The 16,634-nt window shown below is 42.5% G+C and overlaps 1 protein-coding gene across 1 annotated transcript in view; it reads right to left on the bottom strand.

The window, feature by feature from the left end:
• Nucleotides 1-16,634, bottom strand: part of IGF2BP3 (insulin like growth factor 2 mRNA binding protein 3) — a 174,656-nt gene that overhangs the window by 129,832 nt on the left and 28,190 nt on the right. The window contains exon 3 of the mRNA XM_032773880.2: nucleotides 14,027-14,075. Within this exon, the coding sequence (XP_032629771.1) occupies nucleotides 14,027-14,075 (49 nt within the window). The remainder of the gene's footprint in view (nucleotides 1-14,026; nucleotides 14,076-16,634) is intronic.

Below are 16,634 nucleotides of genomic sequence, written 5' to 3' on the forward strand. Positions count from 1 at the left end.
TTTGGCTAATACCATTTACTTTAAGTAACCCGAATGGCTGTTAGTTGAGCAGAATCCGCAGAAAGGTTCAGAGACATGGTGCTATTGCAACAGACAGGTATCTCTCTCGCAGACAAATTCAGGTCAATAAGCGTCCCAGTGAAGTGGCTTCAGGATCTCTGTGTGAAACTTCAACTCTCTCAAATATTTAGTGAATTCTGAGAGCTTGCATCTCCCTAACATCCCCACACTTGACAGTTTCTAATGGTGGGGGCATTTTCTGCAGCATCCAGATCCAAAATGGCAAGAAACTCTTGATTCATTTTCAGAATTTAAACCTTCGGTTATATCTAGGACTAACCTGGCATAAGTGGAATTCTTCCCATTCTGCTGTAAAACACGTCAGCCTGACCACTAGACATGCTGACAACTGGGATGCCAGGGAGAGTTGTGCATTGGAACCAGAGCTACTGTTTAATAAGGCAGACCAGTCTGGTCTGGGTTACCTTGTCCTATTGTTCCAATACTTGCTTGTAAGAGAGTAGATCTAAAATCATCTTCTGGTATCTACAGCTCCTAAACAAACAATTTTTCATAGCTTCTCTGACTAAGCTGCCTCCTCCCTACTGCAAAGAATAACATTTAGTAGCCTGGAATTAATTTGAGGAAGGCTGTGGATGTATCTGTATAAATTGTTATTAGCATCAATTTTAAGGATGAATTTTAATTTTTTTGTCTCTGTTGGTTGCACAAAGCCAGGTCTGCTTTGGCAAAGAATAGATTTAAAAATTTTATTAAGATGTTTTAAAAAAAATTATGGTACAGAGTTTAAGCATAGAAGTTTCTGGTTATCAGGAAATAACATACAGATTATCGAGGGGTGCGAAGTTGGGTTTAAGATCAGGTGGCATAAGGAATACATAATCTGCAATATCCCTGATTGGGGGATAAAAGGTTGATGGATCATTTGTACAGACATCGAGATATGAGGGTATGAAGTTTGGTTATGTTTGGGTGTGGGTTATCACGTGTGGCTATGAGGACAACGACAGATTGACACTCATTTGGTGAGATTTAATGTTCAGGGAGTTTATGGTTCCAATTCATATGATCCAACAGAGAAAGTCTCTTGGTCCCTTTCTCGTAGTTGAAGAACAATGTCACGCCGGCTCACACCTCCTTGGTACTGTCGTTGGCCGTGATGTGTTAGATGTAGATGTCCCTGGACCATTGGATGATGTCTGAGACCATGAGGCACTGCATGAGCGATGCATAATGTCGACCTATAGTTGTCCAGAGAGCTGCAGGAACCATCTCGACATTTCTTCCTTTAGTTTTGGTTTATTGTGAGGAAATCCTTTTCCCTGAACATCATGGCTTCTGCTAGATTCCAAATCTACAGCACACTTGGAAACAAACCAGGACTGGTGTCGACTGTTAAAATTTAAGAAAGAAATCAGCTGATCTACATTTACTTGTCTGGAAAAAAAAAATTTTTTTTTTTTTTTTGCTAGGAAGATAACCTTCATAGATGAATGGAAGAACGAAGGTAGCAATTTTTATCCCATTTACCTGCCAAAAATCTCTCTCTTTTTGTAGATTTTTTCCCCACCGTCTCTCTAAGACATTTTCCTCTCTTGAATATGATTCCAATAAATTCTATACGGAGTCATCTAATCCCTCTACCCTAGTTTCAGTTTATTTACTCAGAACATGTAAGTTCCCCCAAATGCTAAGGAGCTACATATCTGACTTTAGTTTCAACAAGTAACTTGTACGATTTTAGAGTTTTTTGCAGGATGAAGAGAAGTCAGTAGAAGTAGATGTTTTAGGAAATCAAGAAAGGGCAGTACAGTATTTTTTTAAAAAGGAACTTCTGTCCCCATTCTTCTCATTTTACAGGCTGTTTACCCAGTGCTTTGAGAATACATGATCCTTTAAGTGGTGCCATACAAAAAGTCTAGGATTGCAGTCATCCAGCTCCACTATTCCTTTTCTTTTTGACCCTATAAATACCTTCATAGATTCAGATTTTAAGTATAGAAGGGATCATCATGACCATCTAGTCTGATCTCCTGCACACTGCAGGCCACACCCACCCACTCCTGTAATAGACCCATAAACTCTGGCTGAGTTACTAAAGACCTTAATTCATGATTTCAAGACTTTATAGAGAATCCACAATTTACACAAGTTTAAACCTGCAAGTGACCCACGCCCCGATGCAGAGGAAAGAAAAAAACCCTCAAGGTCTCAGCCATATTTGGGGTCAGACTGGCAAACAGCTGAACGATGAGCATGCCTGCAAGACCCACCAGCCAGACACCTGGGAAAGAATTCTCTGTAGTAACTAATAGCCCTCCCCATCTAATGCCCTAGCTCTAGCCACTGGGGATTTTTGCTATTAACTGTCACTAATGGGCCACATACCATTGTAAGTAATCTCATCATACCATCCCCTTCATCAGCTTATCAAGCTCAGTCTTGAAGCCAGTTAGGTTTTTTGCCGCCATTGCGCTCCCCCTGGAAGGCTGTTCCAGGACTTCACTCCTCTGATGGTTAGAAGCCTTCACCTAATTGTGAGCCTACACTGGTTAATGGCCACTTTATAGCCATTTGTTCCTGTGTCAATACTGGCACTTACCTGGAAGGGAGAGGAGTTATTTAAATTATTTATCCCTCTGATATATTTATAGAAAGCAATTATCTCTCACCTCAGCCTTCATTTGGTTTATCTAAACCAGTGATTCTCAACCTGTGACCCAATCAGCACAGAGTTATGTCCCAAGTGATGTCCCCAGGGCCATGCAGGTAGTACTGGAAGTGGCCCACATGACATATTGTGGGCCACATACGTGGCCCTCAATAGTAAATAGGTTGACAACCACTGAGCTAAACAAACCAAGCTCTGTAAGTCTTCTCTCATAAGGTAGGTTTTTTCATTCCTCTGATCAGCCTCTGTACCTATTCCTGTTTGAGTTCCTCTTTCTTAAACATGGGAGACCAGAACTGCACAAACTATTCCAGACGAGGTCTCACCAGTGCCTAGTATAATAGTAATAATACTTCCTTATCGTAGTGGAAATGCTAAGTTCAATCCTTCAGGGGGCCATTTAGGAATCGGGGGCAAAAATCTGTCTGGGGATTGGTTCTGCTTTGAGCAGGGAGTTGGACTAGACGACCTCCTGAGGTGCCTTCCAACCCTGGTATTCTGTGATGCAGCCTAGTACTGCATTAGCCTTTTTCATGGTCACATCACATTGGCTGATCATAGGATGACTGAGCTGCCAATACCCCCAGGTCTTTCTCCTCTGTTCCTTCCAACTGATACGTCTCCAGCTTATAGCAAAAACCCTTTTTGTTAGTTCCTAGGTGCATTACACTTTGCACTATTAAATTTCATCCCATTTCTAATACTCCAATTTTCAAGGTCCTCCAGATCTTCTTGCATGATATTCCCATCCAACTCCATACTGGCTATACTTGCCACCTTTGTGTCATCCACAAATTTTAATAGTGCACGCCTACCTTTTGTGCCAAAGGTCATGAATGAAAACATTAAAAACTGATCCCAAGACCAATCCCTACGGAACTCCACTAGTAACCTCCTTCCAGCCTCATAATTCACCTTTCAGCATGACCCATTGTAGTCCCCTTTAACCAGCTCCTTATCCACCTTTCAATTCTCATATTAATCACCATTGTCTCCAATTTAACTAATAAATTCCTATGTGGATCTATCAAAATACCTTACTGAAATCCAGGCAGATTAGATCTACCACTTAAAAAAAAAAAAAAAAAAAAAAAAAAGGAAAGCAGTTATCTGCTCAAAGAAGATCAGGTTGGTCTGGGGCAATCTATCTTTTGTAAAACCACGTTGTATTTTATCCTAATTACCATTTACCTCTATGTCCTTAACTACTTTCTCTTTCAAAAATTATTCCAAGACCTTGCATGCAATTCAGTTCAAACTAGTGGGCTTGCAGTTTCCTAGATCATTTCTCCCCTTTTTCTTAAAAATAGGTATAATATTGTCACTTACCCACAGCAAACCTCTGGCAACACTTCAAGAGTAAGGGTGATAGGTCTTGGACTTGAAAGGCAATGAAGCAGTGCATGTGTGACTAAGGGAAGCAGAACTAATACAACTCTGGGTGGACAGGTATCTCTACCACTCTTGTTTCAGTTTCACTTCTCCCTTTAAAAGTACCCTGCCTGCATAATGTGCAGATGCAACCTATAACAAACAACAAAAGGTGGCTCTGTCTTGTCCACAGGACTTAGAAGATTTCTTGCCCTTGCCACAAAATCTGTTTGCATGCCATTAACATTAGCACTCTGGCAACAAATTAAATATCTGTGGCTTTTTGGATGAAAAAACTATACAATTAATCAAACAAGATTAATGCATAGGAGTTAATTCTCTGCTTTGAATCCCGCTATATTACAATTTTCCAGAGATTGCAGAAATAGTCACAACATTCCACACAGGAGGCAGACCGTCCAGTAGGAAATCTGAGGGAGAAAGGGTTCCCCCACATTCAGGAGTTTGTAACCGGCAGTTCTGAACTATCCCTGCTACATGTGCAGAAAAGTACTGTCCAGGAGGGCAGGCTCTGAATTTCAACCCAGCTGCTGTGTGTGGACTCTGCTGGGTAGCTCTGTCTTTGTATCAGCCTGTAACTAAACTAGTTGATGTCCAATAACATGAAAATCCAAAAAGTAGGTGCTGGGAACCTCTCTTCTCCCTGATCTAGACTGCTGTGAATGGAAGGGTAAAGAGAAATGCATCCCTTATTCTGTCACTCTCTTAGCTTCCTTTTTTTGGGTCCTATTGACAGTTCTCCCAAGTAGCTGTGTGAAATGGACCTAACACTTAACTGTTTCACTACTGCTATCTAAGAAGCATAAAAGTCAAGCTGCCCAAGGACTTGAAATTTCTCTGCTGCTTCTTAGTGAAGCTACTAGCAACAGAGGCACTGAAGTTGTCAGGAAGACAAAATAAAAGTTTACATTCGGCTCAGGTTTTAAAAAAAGTTACCTTGGTTATAACATCCAAGTTTAAAATTTCTGTAGAAATTTTATGGCTTAGACCCTGCATACATAGGAGACCCTCTTGTTTGTCACTAGTGAGCAGAACAGATAGTTCAAAAACAATGAAAAATAACTCTAAAATATCTTACATTTTGCCTTCCAGAGCATCTGATACCACCAGATTTGTGCAGCAGCCTCTCAGCAAGTGATTTTCTCTAAGAGCTCAGGGACAACTCTTATCCTTCACTATTCATTTTAATGCCTCCAAATAAAGAGAAGAGGGTTGACACTGTGGCAAGGACTTTAATACTATGTATGATGCTACCATATAATAAAAACAAGAATCTCAAAAAAAAAAATCTGAAATTCAGTTAATTTCAAATGTTACAATGCAAGTAAAGACGTTTGTTATCCTAGTCTTCCAAGAATAATCCATCAACTGAGACAACTGAAAGCTGAGCCACAAGTCATTCTCCTTCCTTGATTCCAAAGTGAGCTGAGATTTGTGTAACTCCTAGCACAGCAGTGCCCAATCTGTTGAGGTATGAAAATGCTAACACAATATAAATGTTGTTTAATGCTAACACTCATACATTCAGGTTAAATAGTTGCATATTTTTGTTGAGATGTCTAATCTGATCTATGACCAACACGGTATTGTGAGGAGGCAAAACTAGGATCTGGACTGCTAGGACGTGATTTTGGGCAGATTGTGGCCTCAAACGTGTAAATCCCTTGTATTCAGACAAAAGGCAATAAACTTCATTTAAGCCATTTTCAAGTGTTTGCCTAAATGCACAAATTCATATAGGTTTCTTCCTAGTCTCCTTAGCACAAAACAGATTACCAAGATCCTTGTGAAACAATGATCTGCACTTAAAAAAAAAAAAAAAAAAAAAGATCGTAAGCTCTTTGGGGCACCTATTTGGTGTGGGTAGGGGAGTGTGAGGATACCTAGTACAATGGGCCCTTGACAGGGGACGGTAGGTACCACCACAATACAAATTACCAACAAACTACAAGGCACCAGTGTATAACATGTGTTCACTGACCATTCAATACAGTGATACATTGGTCTGGTTTCCCTTATACAAAATGCAGTCTTATTTTTCAAATCCCTCATAGTTCCTTCCTTTCAAGGGAAGTGAAAGAAGATTTTAGTGCAGAAAATAATATAGGGTAACCTCCTTAAAACAACAGTATTAAAAACAGACTAATTCACACATGAATATTAGTTTCTTACCTTGTAACCTGGTTTCTCCAAGTCCCTCTATGCCAGTGCAAGCAGTCGATTGAGTTCTCTCACCAGCATATGGAGACAGGAAAAAGCAAAGATTTTGTACATTGACACCTTCTCTCTACGAGGGCTGACTGGTAAGAGACTTCGCCAGCAATATAATGTAATGTTTTCAAAACAATACATAAGAATTAAAACAGCCCCAACTCTACCAATGCAACAAAAGAACCAAAGAAAAATGGATTAGTACAGAATGACTATAAGAAAACTATTAGGTAAAATTGTTCCATCATCCGTTATGCCAGCCCACAGAGTGGGTACCTGAATAGCAGTGCCCATCTTCAGTAGAAACACTGGGTACTTTGGGGCATGGGGCAGTAGCCAGCTGCAGCATACAGGGCTACCTACAGAGAAAGGTCATGCAAAGAGGTTGTTCTTATGAAGAGACAGGCAGGGATCCATGCTCAAGAATTTAAAGTTTTCCTACTCTCCCCGCCAAGCAAGTGACCACAAGAAAGGCAGTTTTAAGGATGACAAATCCAGGACCCTTCCAACAGAGTTCAAAGGGAGCTCTTGCAAGGGCTTTTAGCACCAGGATATGGTAACTACGCAGATGAGAGAAGCTTTCCCACTGGTGTAGCAGCATCTTCACTAACCATAGCGCTGTACATGAAGACAATCCCGAAGTGTCTAATTAATTTAAACTTTGCCTTTTTAACACCTTATTCACACAGAGACCCTCAAGTTCCTCACATCTAGCTCGCTATGTGAGTAGACACAGAAGCATTTAGGAGAAAGATACTGCAGAGATAATTCCAGGACACTTCTCTTATACCTTCCTATACCATTCATAGTGAACATGCTCCTCTTCAGTACTTGCTAGAAGCTTTTTTATGTGACTGAACTCACCCAACCTTTCTGCTAAGCAGGTACACCGCAGAACGCCTCCCGAGAGAAGCTCTCCCCTCGACATAGAGCTGTCTACATAGGGTGGTGGTGGTGGTAATAACTTCATCACTCAGGAATGTGTATTTTTCCACACCCCTGAGTGACGCAGTTATACCGATTTAAGGCTGTAGTGTAGACCTGGCCTTAGGAACCATTTGGGAAGACACAGCTCATACAGAAAGACGCTCACCTTAACTGAAATGCAACCAGAATGTCACCATAAAACAGTTACAGTGTTTTGGGGGATCATTTATACTAGGAGTTGAGGGAAAGGATGACAGACATCTACCAGTGAGGTCAGAAATATAAAGGTAGTGATATACCTTTTAGTGAGAGACAGACTCAGGGCTTGGCTACACTGGAGAGTTGCAGCACTGGTGGTGGCTTTACAGCGCTGCAACTCACTCACTGTCCACACTTGCAAGGCACATACAGCGCTGTATCTTCCTGGCTATAGCGCTGGCTGTACTCCACCTCGGCCTGGGGAATAACGACTGCAGCGCTGGTGATGCAGCGCTGCTCCGCCAGTGTGGCCATCAAAAGCACTGTTATTGGCCTCCAGAGGTATTTGGAGGTATCCCAGAATGCCTGTTCAGCCACTCTGCTCATCAGTTGGAACTCTACTGCGCTGGCCTCAGGTGACTCGCCCTTTAAATGCCCGGGGAATTTTAAAAATCCCCCTCCTGTTTGCTCAGCAAGGTGTGGAGTGCAATCAGTGAATTTTCCAGGTGATCATGCCTCCACGCACCAAACGAGCCCCAGCATGGAGCAATGGTGAGTTGCTGGACCTCATCAGTGTTTGGAGGGAGAAAGCGGTGCAGTCCCAGCTGTGTTCCAGCCGTAGGAATTACCTGCCCAAAGGTATCGTATCAAGGGTCATGCTGGAAAGGGGCCATGACCGGGACGTGCTGCGGTGTAGGGTTAAAGTGAAGGAGCTGCGGAGTGCCTATGGCAAAGCCCGTGAGGGAAACCGCCGCTCCGGCGCTGCTCCCATGACCTGCTGTTTTTACAAAGAGCTGGACGTGATACTTGGGGGTGACCCCACCGCCAATCAGAGGACCACGATGGACACTTCAGAGCGGGGGGGTGGGGGGGGCAGGAGAGGAGGAAACCGAGAGTGAGGGTACTGGAGTGGGGGGAGACACCCCGGAGTCCCAGGAGGCATGCAGCCAGGAGCTCTTCTCAAGCCAGGAGGAAGGTAGCCAGTCGCAGTAGCTAGTACTTGGTGGAGGACAAACAGAGGAGCAGGTTCCCGGTAAGTGGCTTTTATTTTCAGGATGGAAATTTTTCGGTAGAGGAGGGATGGTTCTCCATGCATGCATGTGGAATAGCGAGGGATGGGGGGACCATTGCTGCACACAGGCAAACTGCATAGGGGCCAGGGCGGAATCCGCATTGGTGTAGAAGACCCTCCCGCTCTTCCCAGGTGACTCGCAGCAGCGAGATATCTTCCAGGATCAACTCCTGTGGAAAATGTTGGGAGAGTCTTCAGTGTAGGTGCCCACTGCAGCTGTTTGCTTTCCCCAATGCACAGAAACCCCGAGGACAGTACAGCCCTGAAACAATCAGTCCCCCTTACTCACCATTCTGGGGCTCCTGTGGGTTGTGCGCGCTCTCTTTGGTATGGGGAAATTATGCTATTGTGAAGAATGTTACTCCTTCACTGTGTGGGAATAACTGTCTGAGATATAAACAATGCTGCCTCTGTTAAGTGTTGCCTTTTTTGCCTTTCCACAAGCAACCTTGAGTTCTCGGCTGCCCATGTTATCAACAGCTCAAAGACTCTAAAACCTCCGGAAGAAGCCGCGAAAAAGCAAAGACCACCTGCTGCAAGCAGTTATGGATCACTCTGTGACAGAGAATCAAAAAGTGCAGAACTGGAGGGAAAGGGAAAGCAGGATCCGCCAGAAAAACGCAGAAGCCAGGAAGAAAAGCACAAAGCAGCTGATAAGCATCCTGACGCGCCAAGTGGACTCTATCCAGGCGCTCGTAGCAACGCAGGCAGACAACTACCGCGCAGCTCCCCCCGCCTGCCCCAAAGCTCTTTCCCTTGTGCCCCAATGTCAGCTCCAAAACCCCTTCCCCAGCATCCAGGTTCTTACCACCATCCAGGTTCTTACCACCACCAGCTGCCCCCAACACCTGTACGTTCACCAACCAGCCCTGAGAACTAGGACCCTTACCCTCTGCACTCAACCCCCATCACCATGCAGTATAGCCATCCTGAAGTGCAGGAGTCATTGCACAGCACTCCAGATAGGACATATTCAAACCTGTGACTGTACAGTTCCCCACCACTCCCCCCGGTCCTTTTAGGTTCCTAAAATGTTGTGTGTCTGTCAAGAAAGTTATTTTCTTTTCAATAAATGAATTCTTGGCTTTGAAAACAGTCTTTAGTATTACAGAAAGTCAAAGATACCGTAGCCCATGAAAAAAACAGGCACTGCAAATCATTTCAGGAAAAACAGATTCCTACTAACACTGTAACCACTGCACTGAACTCCCGTGCAAGGCACCAAACATTACTGTTGGTTTTCAGCCTCAAATTCCTCCCTCAAGGCATCTCTCATCCTTGTAGCCCTGTGCTGGGCCTCTCTAGTAGCCCTGCTCTCTGGCTGTGCAAATTCAGCCTCCAGGCGTTGAACCTCGGAGGTCCATGCCTGACTGCATCTTTCACCCTTCCCTTCACAAATATTATAGAGGGTACAGCACGTGGATATAACCGCAGGGATGCTGCTTTCCCCCATCTAGCTTCCACACGAGATTGCCAGTGTCCCTTTAAAAACAGCCAAAAACACATCAGTCATTCGCACAGCTCAGCCTGTGTTTGAACCGCTCCTTGACTGTTGTCAAGCTTTCTTATGACGGTTTCATGAGCCAAGGCTATTAACGGGGTAAGCGGGTCTCAAGGATACAATGGGATTTCAACAGTCCCCGTACCTTGTGATCTTCCGGTCGGGAAAAAAGTCCCGGCCTGGTAGTTCCTAACAGCACTGTTCCGAAAGATGCCGATGCATCATGCACCTTTTCGCCAGCTGTGTAATGTCAATGAAACCTCCCTGGGTGATCCACAAGCGCCTGGAAAAACACAGAGAGAAAGATACCCCTTACCGTTAAGTACCTCGGATGCTAGGTGGGTGGTGCAGAATAGGATACACGTCCCTCTATCCTCCTCCACAGTTATGGGAAAACCCATTTGTGCAAAGCCATCCCAACGTCCTGTCACGTCCGAATGGCAGAGTCACGGTTCTTCTTAGCAGGATGCGATTAATGGCCTGCAAACTTGCTCAACCGAATCACGGTCACTTCCCATGCCAAATGGTTCCGATCGATCGGCTGAGCGTGTCTGGAGTTCCAGCTTCCAGACTGCACAATACAACCCACTTTCCACCAGCAGGGCAGCTCTTATCTCGTTCTTGCACCGCAGGGTGGGGGCGAGCTCAGCACACAGTCCCATGAAAGTGGCTTTTCTCATCCGAAAGTTCTGCAGCCACTGCTCGTCATCCCAGACTTCCATGACGATGTGATCCCACCACTCAGTGCTTGTTTCCCCGAGCCCAAAAGCGGCGTTCCACGGTGCTGAGCATTTCCGTGAATGCCAGAAGCAATTTAGTGTCATATGCATCAGGTGACTCACTATCATCGTCAGACTCCTCATCACTTTGTACCTTAAGGAATAGCTCAACTGCCAAACGTGATGTGCTGGTGAGACTCGTCAGCATACTCCTCAGCAGATCGGGTTTCATTTCCCACAGAAATCGCGCTGCACAGAAACTGTTGAGAGAGTCAAGATGGCGCCAAACGTGGACGGAAAAACAGGGATTGCTAGGATGTGAAGCGATGCATCATGGGGCGCTGGGACAGGAAGCAGAATGACACCCCCTCTGCCCCCTTCCCACCACCCACGGCACCAAAATGGGACAAGGTGCTCTGTGGGATAGCTGCCCGTAATGCACCACTCCCAACAGGGCTGCAAATGCTGCAAACGTGGCCACGCTCCAGTGCTTTCCCTACACAGCTGTACGAAGACAGCTTTAACTCCCAGTGCTGCACACCTGCAAGTGTAGCCAAACCCTCAGACCAACAGATTGAGGTACACAGAGGCATTTCAAGGAACTGGGCACAGTCAGCATGATAAAGTTCAGAAATCTGGGAAAAGTTTACTACTGATGAATGGCATAACACTGACACTACCTGCTACCATTAAGCCCTTACCGACCGAAAATAAAACTATTAAAAAATCTCAGAATGTCCACACATAACCAAAGCCAAAACCCTACCCTCCCAGGCAGAGTTTTTACCCCCAAAATAAGTAGCATTGCCAAAGAATCCACAAAGTCCACTAGAGACTTTGTTACTGCTATTGTCTTTACATGGAAAGCATTAAGTCACCATGATGATGGGGGCTGTATAAAACGCTAAGATATACATATAGCTACTGTCCAACTTGGGGAAACACAGGAGTGACCTGTAATGGATAGTCTTATTCACAGATTCCATGGCCAGAAGCGACCATTGTGATCATCTAGCTTGAGCTCCTGCACTAAGACAGGCCACAGAACTTCCCACAACGCAATTCCAAGAGCATCTTTAACAAAAACATACAAACCTTGACCAGGGGCACTGGACCAATTTCTGTAGTGGGGGTGCTGAGAGCCACTGAACCAAACTGTAAACCCTGTGTATCATGGAAACTACTTCAAGCCGGGGTGCAGAAGCACCCCCAGCATGCCTAGTTCCCATAACTATGATCTTGATTTAAAAATGGCCAGTTATAGAAAATCTACCTCAACCCTTGATAAGTTATTCCAATGGTTAATTACTCTCACTGTTAAAAATTTACAGCTTATTTCTAGTCTAACTTTGTCCAGCTTCAAGTTCTAGCCAATGGACTATTTTAAACCTTTCTCTGCTAGACTGAATAGACCAGGGGTAGGCAACCTATGGTACGCATGCCAAAGGTGGCACACGAGCTGATTTTCAGCGGCACTCACACTGCCCAGGTCCTGACCATTGGTTCAGGGGGCTCTGCATTGTAATTTAATTTGAAATGAAGCTTCTTAAACATTTTAAAAATCTTATTTACTTTACATACAACAATAGTTTAGTTATATATTATAGACTTATGGAAAGAGACCTTCTAAAAATGTTAGAATGTATTACTGGCACGCGAAACCTTAAATTAGAGTGAATAAATGAAGACTCGGCACAGCACTTCTGAAAGGTTGCCAACCCCTGGAATAGACTGAAGAGCCCATTATTAAGTATCTGTTCCCCATGTAGGTACTTACAGCCTATAAGGAAGTCACCCCTTAGCCTTCTTTTTGTTAAAATAAATACATTGAGCTCTTTGAATCTATCACTTTAAGGCAGGTTTTCCAATGCTTAAATCATTCTCCTGGTTCGTCCCTGAACCCTCTCCAATTTTTCAACACTTCTTAAATTGTGGACACCAGAGACGGACAGTATTCCAACAGCCAAACCAGGGCCAAGTAGATATAATATAACCTCTCTATTCCTACTCAAGATTCCCGTTTATCCACCCATCAATCACATCAACCTTTTTAGCCACAGCATCACACTGCAGCTCAGGTTCAACTGATATGTATTGCGACCCCGAAATCTTCTTGAGAATCCCCCATCTTGTTCCTAGACATTTACCTTTAGCTATGTTAAAATGCATACCATTTGCTTGCACCCAGTCTCCCAAGAGGTCCAGATTGCTCTGAATCAGCGGCCTGTCCTCCTCATTATTTACCACTCTCCCATTTTTTGAGCCATCTGCAAACTTTATCAGTGATACTTTTATGTTTTTTAATCAAAATGTTGTGCAGTATCTTATTTTGCAACTTCCAGATTTGAGAGTGAAAACCAGATGGAGGGGATAGGTGAACAGGGCTGTGTTCATAGCACACAAACCCCTAAATGGGGAGCCTGAACTGGAGAGAGCCCTGTCTCCATTCTTCTAATCGAGAACAGGGCAAAACGTAGTAGATATTTTGCAGATGAAGTAGTTGCAGACAGAAAGACAACTGAACAGGCCTGGCCAACCTGCTTCATCAGATGAATGACATTATATGAACTTAACACTCTACCGCCTCGGATCTCCATCTTCCAGCATGATGGCTTACCATCAGCTAGGCGAGGCTAGAGGGACACTTGAAAAATACACTTACTACAGTTTCTCACCATATGTGTGTTTAAAACAAAAAAGATTTCTCTTCATAACAACCTATCCTGTTCCTATCTACTGTAAAAATCACAATAGTTTATTTGTGGCATCATACGCAATTGTTATGAAAATGACTGGTGACGGAGTGGATGATTTAATTGTACTGTATGAGTAAACCAGTTTCTATTTGTAGAATTACCATAATGTTACTACTTGTGGAAAGAAAAACAAGTATTTGAAAGACAAAGGCCTAGTATTAAAGTTTTGCTGTTGGAAGATTTTTTGCCGAGTATTTAAATCTGAACTTCGATAAGATTACTGAGTTCATATACCAGAAAATTCTGAAACTGACAAACTTTCTGTCAAGGAGACTGACTGAATCAGGAAGTCAGCATTCACCCAAGAATCCATTTAAAAAAAAAAATGTACGTTAACTCACAGAGTAGAAATGAAGACAGTTATCTGAATTGCTTAGAAAGCTCTACTGTTCACACTTTCAAAGGATTCCATGCTCCCTCTCCCCCAAGAACAGAATGGGGCATGTGTGAAGTGGGTGGAGGGCAGGGGAAAAGCACGAAGTCTTGTGGAGGAGAAAAGAAACAGAAATATACAGCTTTAGATATGGATGTCTTAATTTTTAAAATGTGAAATCCTACCTCCCATTGCAAGTGAGGCGGGATATTTCTGATCTGAAGTTTCCGACTCCTGCAGACGAATTAAAGAAAACAGTTAAAAAACAGAAAAAGCATCATTTATAGCAAAAAGTGTACATTTAAGCATATTTTCTAATAAAATAGGCAGAAGCAGATCCACAGTACACAAAAAGCAAAACAATGAAGTGCAAAGGGAGGAAGTTAGATCAAAACCAATGTAAGTCCAAGTCCATCAAATTGTTACAGTAATATTTGTTTTACATGTGGCAGCTGTGATGTTTCATAAAAGCATGTAGCTTGAAAGCTATTTTCATTAAACCTTTTCAAGCAAGACAGAGTATCTAGCTTTTTGTATACAAAAAGCATATACAAAATACTAGTTTTCCACCCCTCACTGTTTTTGAGAAAAAATATTATACCACGAGGTTTCCAACAGGAAACTTCAAATATTTACTGCATTCTACAGCCCCTGCAAAAACAAAAACCAAAACCAAACCCCTGGATAAATAGGTTTGGTTTGAGATTTAAGGGCTTGCCTAACTGATCACATTTTAACATCTGAATTCCTGACATTCTTTGCCTCCAAAGTAGAAATCATGAAATTAGTTCATTATATTTTCACATCAAATTTATATTAGCTTTCAATCACTTATCTAGTTAACAAAATATTTATTTTTATGTACTACAGCAAAGCCCAGTAATGTTCTGACTAGATTCTCGGCCAAACCCTTTGTCTCCTCCCTTCCCCCAAAGCAAGAGAACAAATAAATGCCAGAGATGCCATATAGCCCCTGGGAGTCTCAAGAATGTGTAGATTAACACAGCTCTAGCTGTACTTAGGTAGAGTGTGCACGCATATGGCCAGTTAAGCTATTCTTGTAAGAAATCATCAAAATGGATAACATTATACCATAAAAAGAATCACTAAAAGCCCTTTGGAGGAATATGGGGTGCAACTATGTCTTAGCTGGCTAAGAATAGCTGAAGAAACACTTGCCTTAGAATACATAACAATTGGTTCAAACACACACTATTTTGCTCTCTGAAGTTTAAAGTTTGTTTATAAAATGATCTGTATCAAAGTTTTGTGATGTTGCAAAAAAGTAACAAACAATTTTTAAAAATAAAACAAACGTACAGGCAAGTAATGTCTTATGACGAAGTAGACTGTGCTCCCTTCTAAGGATATTCTTGCCCCACAACGGCATGGAAGGCAATCTTTTTCCTCTATGCACATTTCTTTTGGAATGGACACCTTCTCTCACCCTCAATCACTCACTCACCTTTCCAGGTAGTTTTTACATCTTGAAATACTGTGTTTAAAAGGCCTCGTGTGTTAAACCAAACTCCAGTTGTATCCTTAACATTTTTGGTGCGTGAAGGTTCCTCTGAGAAGGTAATTACCAGGCCCAGTATTCTAGCCATACTGTGTAAATAGCCCACTTCCACATCATCTATTTTTGATGGGCAATTAAATTGACTTAAATTGACTAAAATAGCAGCTAACTCTGAAGATGAACGGATACCAACTGCAATGTAATTGTAGAAGTATTTTTTACATATCTATTTTCTTAAATAGGTAAAACACGTTTGGCCACCTCGTGGTGGAGTTCACAATCAAGTGGACAGAATAAAAGTGGTCTCCAGTATAAATAAATGAATAATAAACTAGACCCCTGAATTTTGATTTCCAAGATTTATAGAACAAAGTCTGCTGGCAAAAGTCTGGAGCTACTTCAGCCTAAGAAGCAATGTGAAAAGTCTGAATATTTGGAGAAATCTTTGCAATCTCAGGCAACTTTATTGTTAAAGGTTTTTCATAATAAGGTTAAAAAGTCTACATCTGTGATACACAGTCCTGTGTTATCAAAATATTCTTACTTTTCAACCCATCAGTAAAACTGAATGGATGAATGTATATTTTATAGTCAAGTCCGTAATCACAGTTTAAAGTTGTCATAAACAGATAGTAGGAGTTAATAGAACAGAAGTATTTTATATCTCTTTTGACTGTAAAGGATTAACAAGTTCAGTAAGCCTGGCTGTCACCTGACCAGAGGACCAATCAGGGGACAGGATACATTCAAATCTTGAGGGAGGGAAGTTTCTGTGTGTGCTGTGAGAATTTGGTTTTGTTCTCTCTGGGTTCTGAGAGTGACCAGACGTGCAACCAGGTTTCTCTCCAATCAGGCTCTTATAAGTTCAAAATAGTGAGTACTAAGTAGATAAGGCAAGTTAGGCTTATGTTTGTTTTCTTTACTTGCAAATGTGCATTTGGCTGGAAGAAGTTCAATTGTGTATTTGGCTGGAAGGAGTTCAAATTTGTATTTTGCTGAAAGGATTTTAATTTGTACTTTTATACTTAGGCTGGGAGGGTATTCCCAGTGTCTATAGCTAAAAAACCCTGTACCTAATCCATCTTAAATCTCTAAAGATAATTTTTAGTGTTTTTCCTTCTTTAATTAAAAGCTTTTCTTGTTTAAAAACCTGATTGTTTGTTTTTTTTATTCTGGTGAGACCCCAGAGGACTGGGTCTGGATTCACCAGGGACTTGGTGGAGAGAAAGGTGGGAAGGGGGAGAGAGAGGTTAATTTCTCTCTGTGTTAGGATT

Source organism: Chelonoidis abingdonii, chromosome 2 (assembly GCF_003597395.2).
Source record: "Chelonoidis abingdonii isolate Lonesome George chromosome 2, CheloAbing_2.0, whole genome shotgun sequence".
Taxonomy (NCBI): domain Eukaryota; kingdom Metazoa; phylum Chordata; order Testudines; family Testudinidae; genus Chelonoidis; species Chelonoidis abingdonii.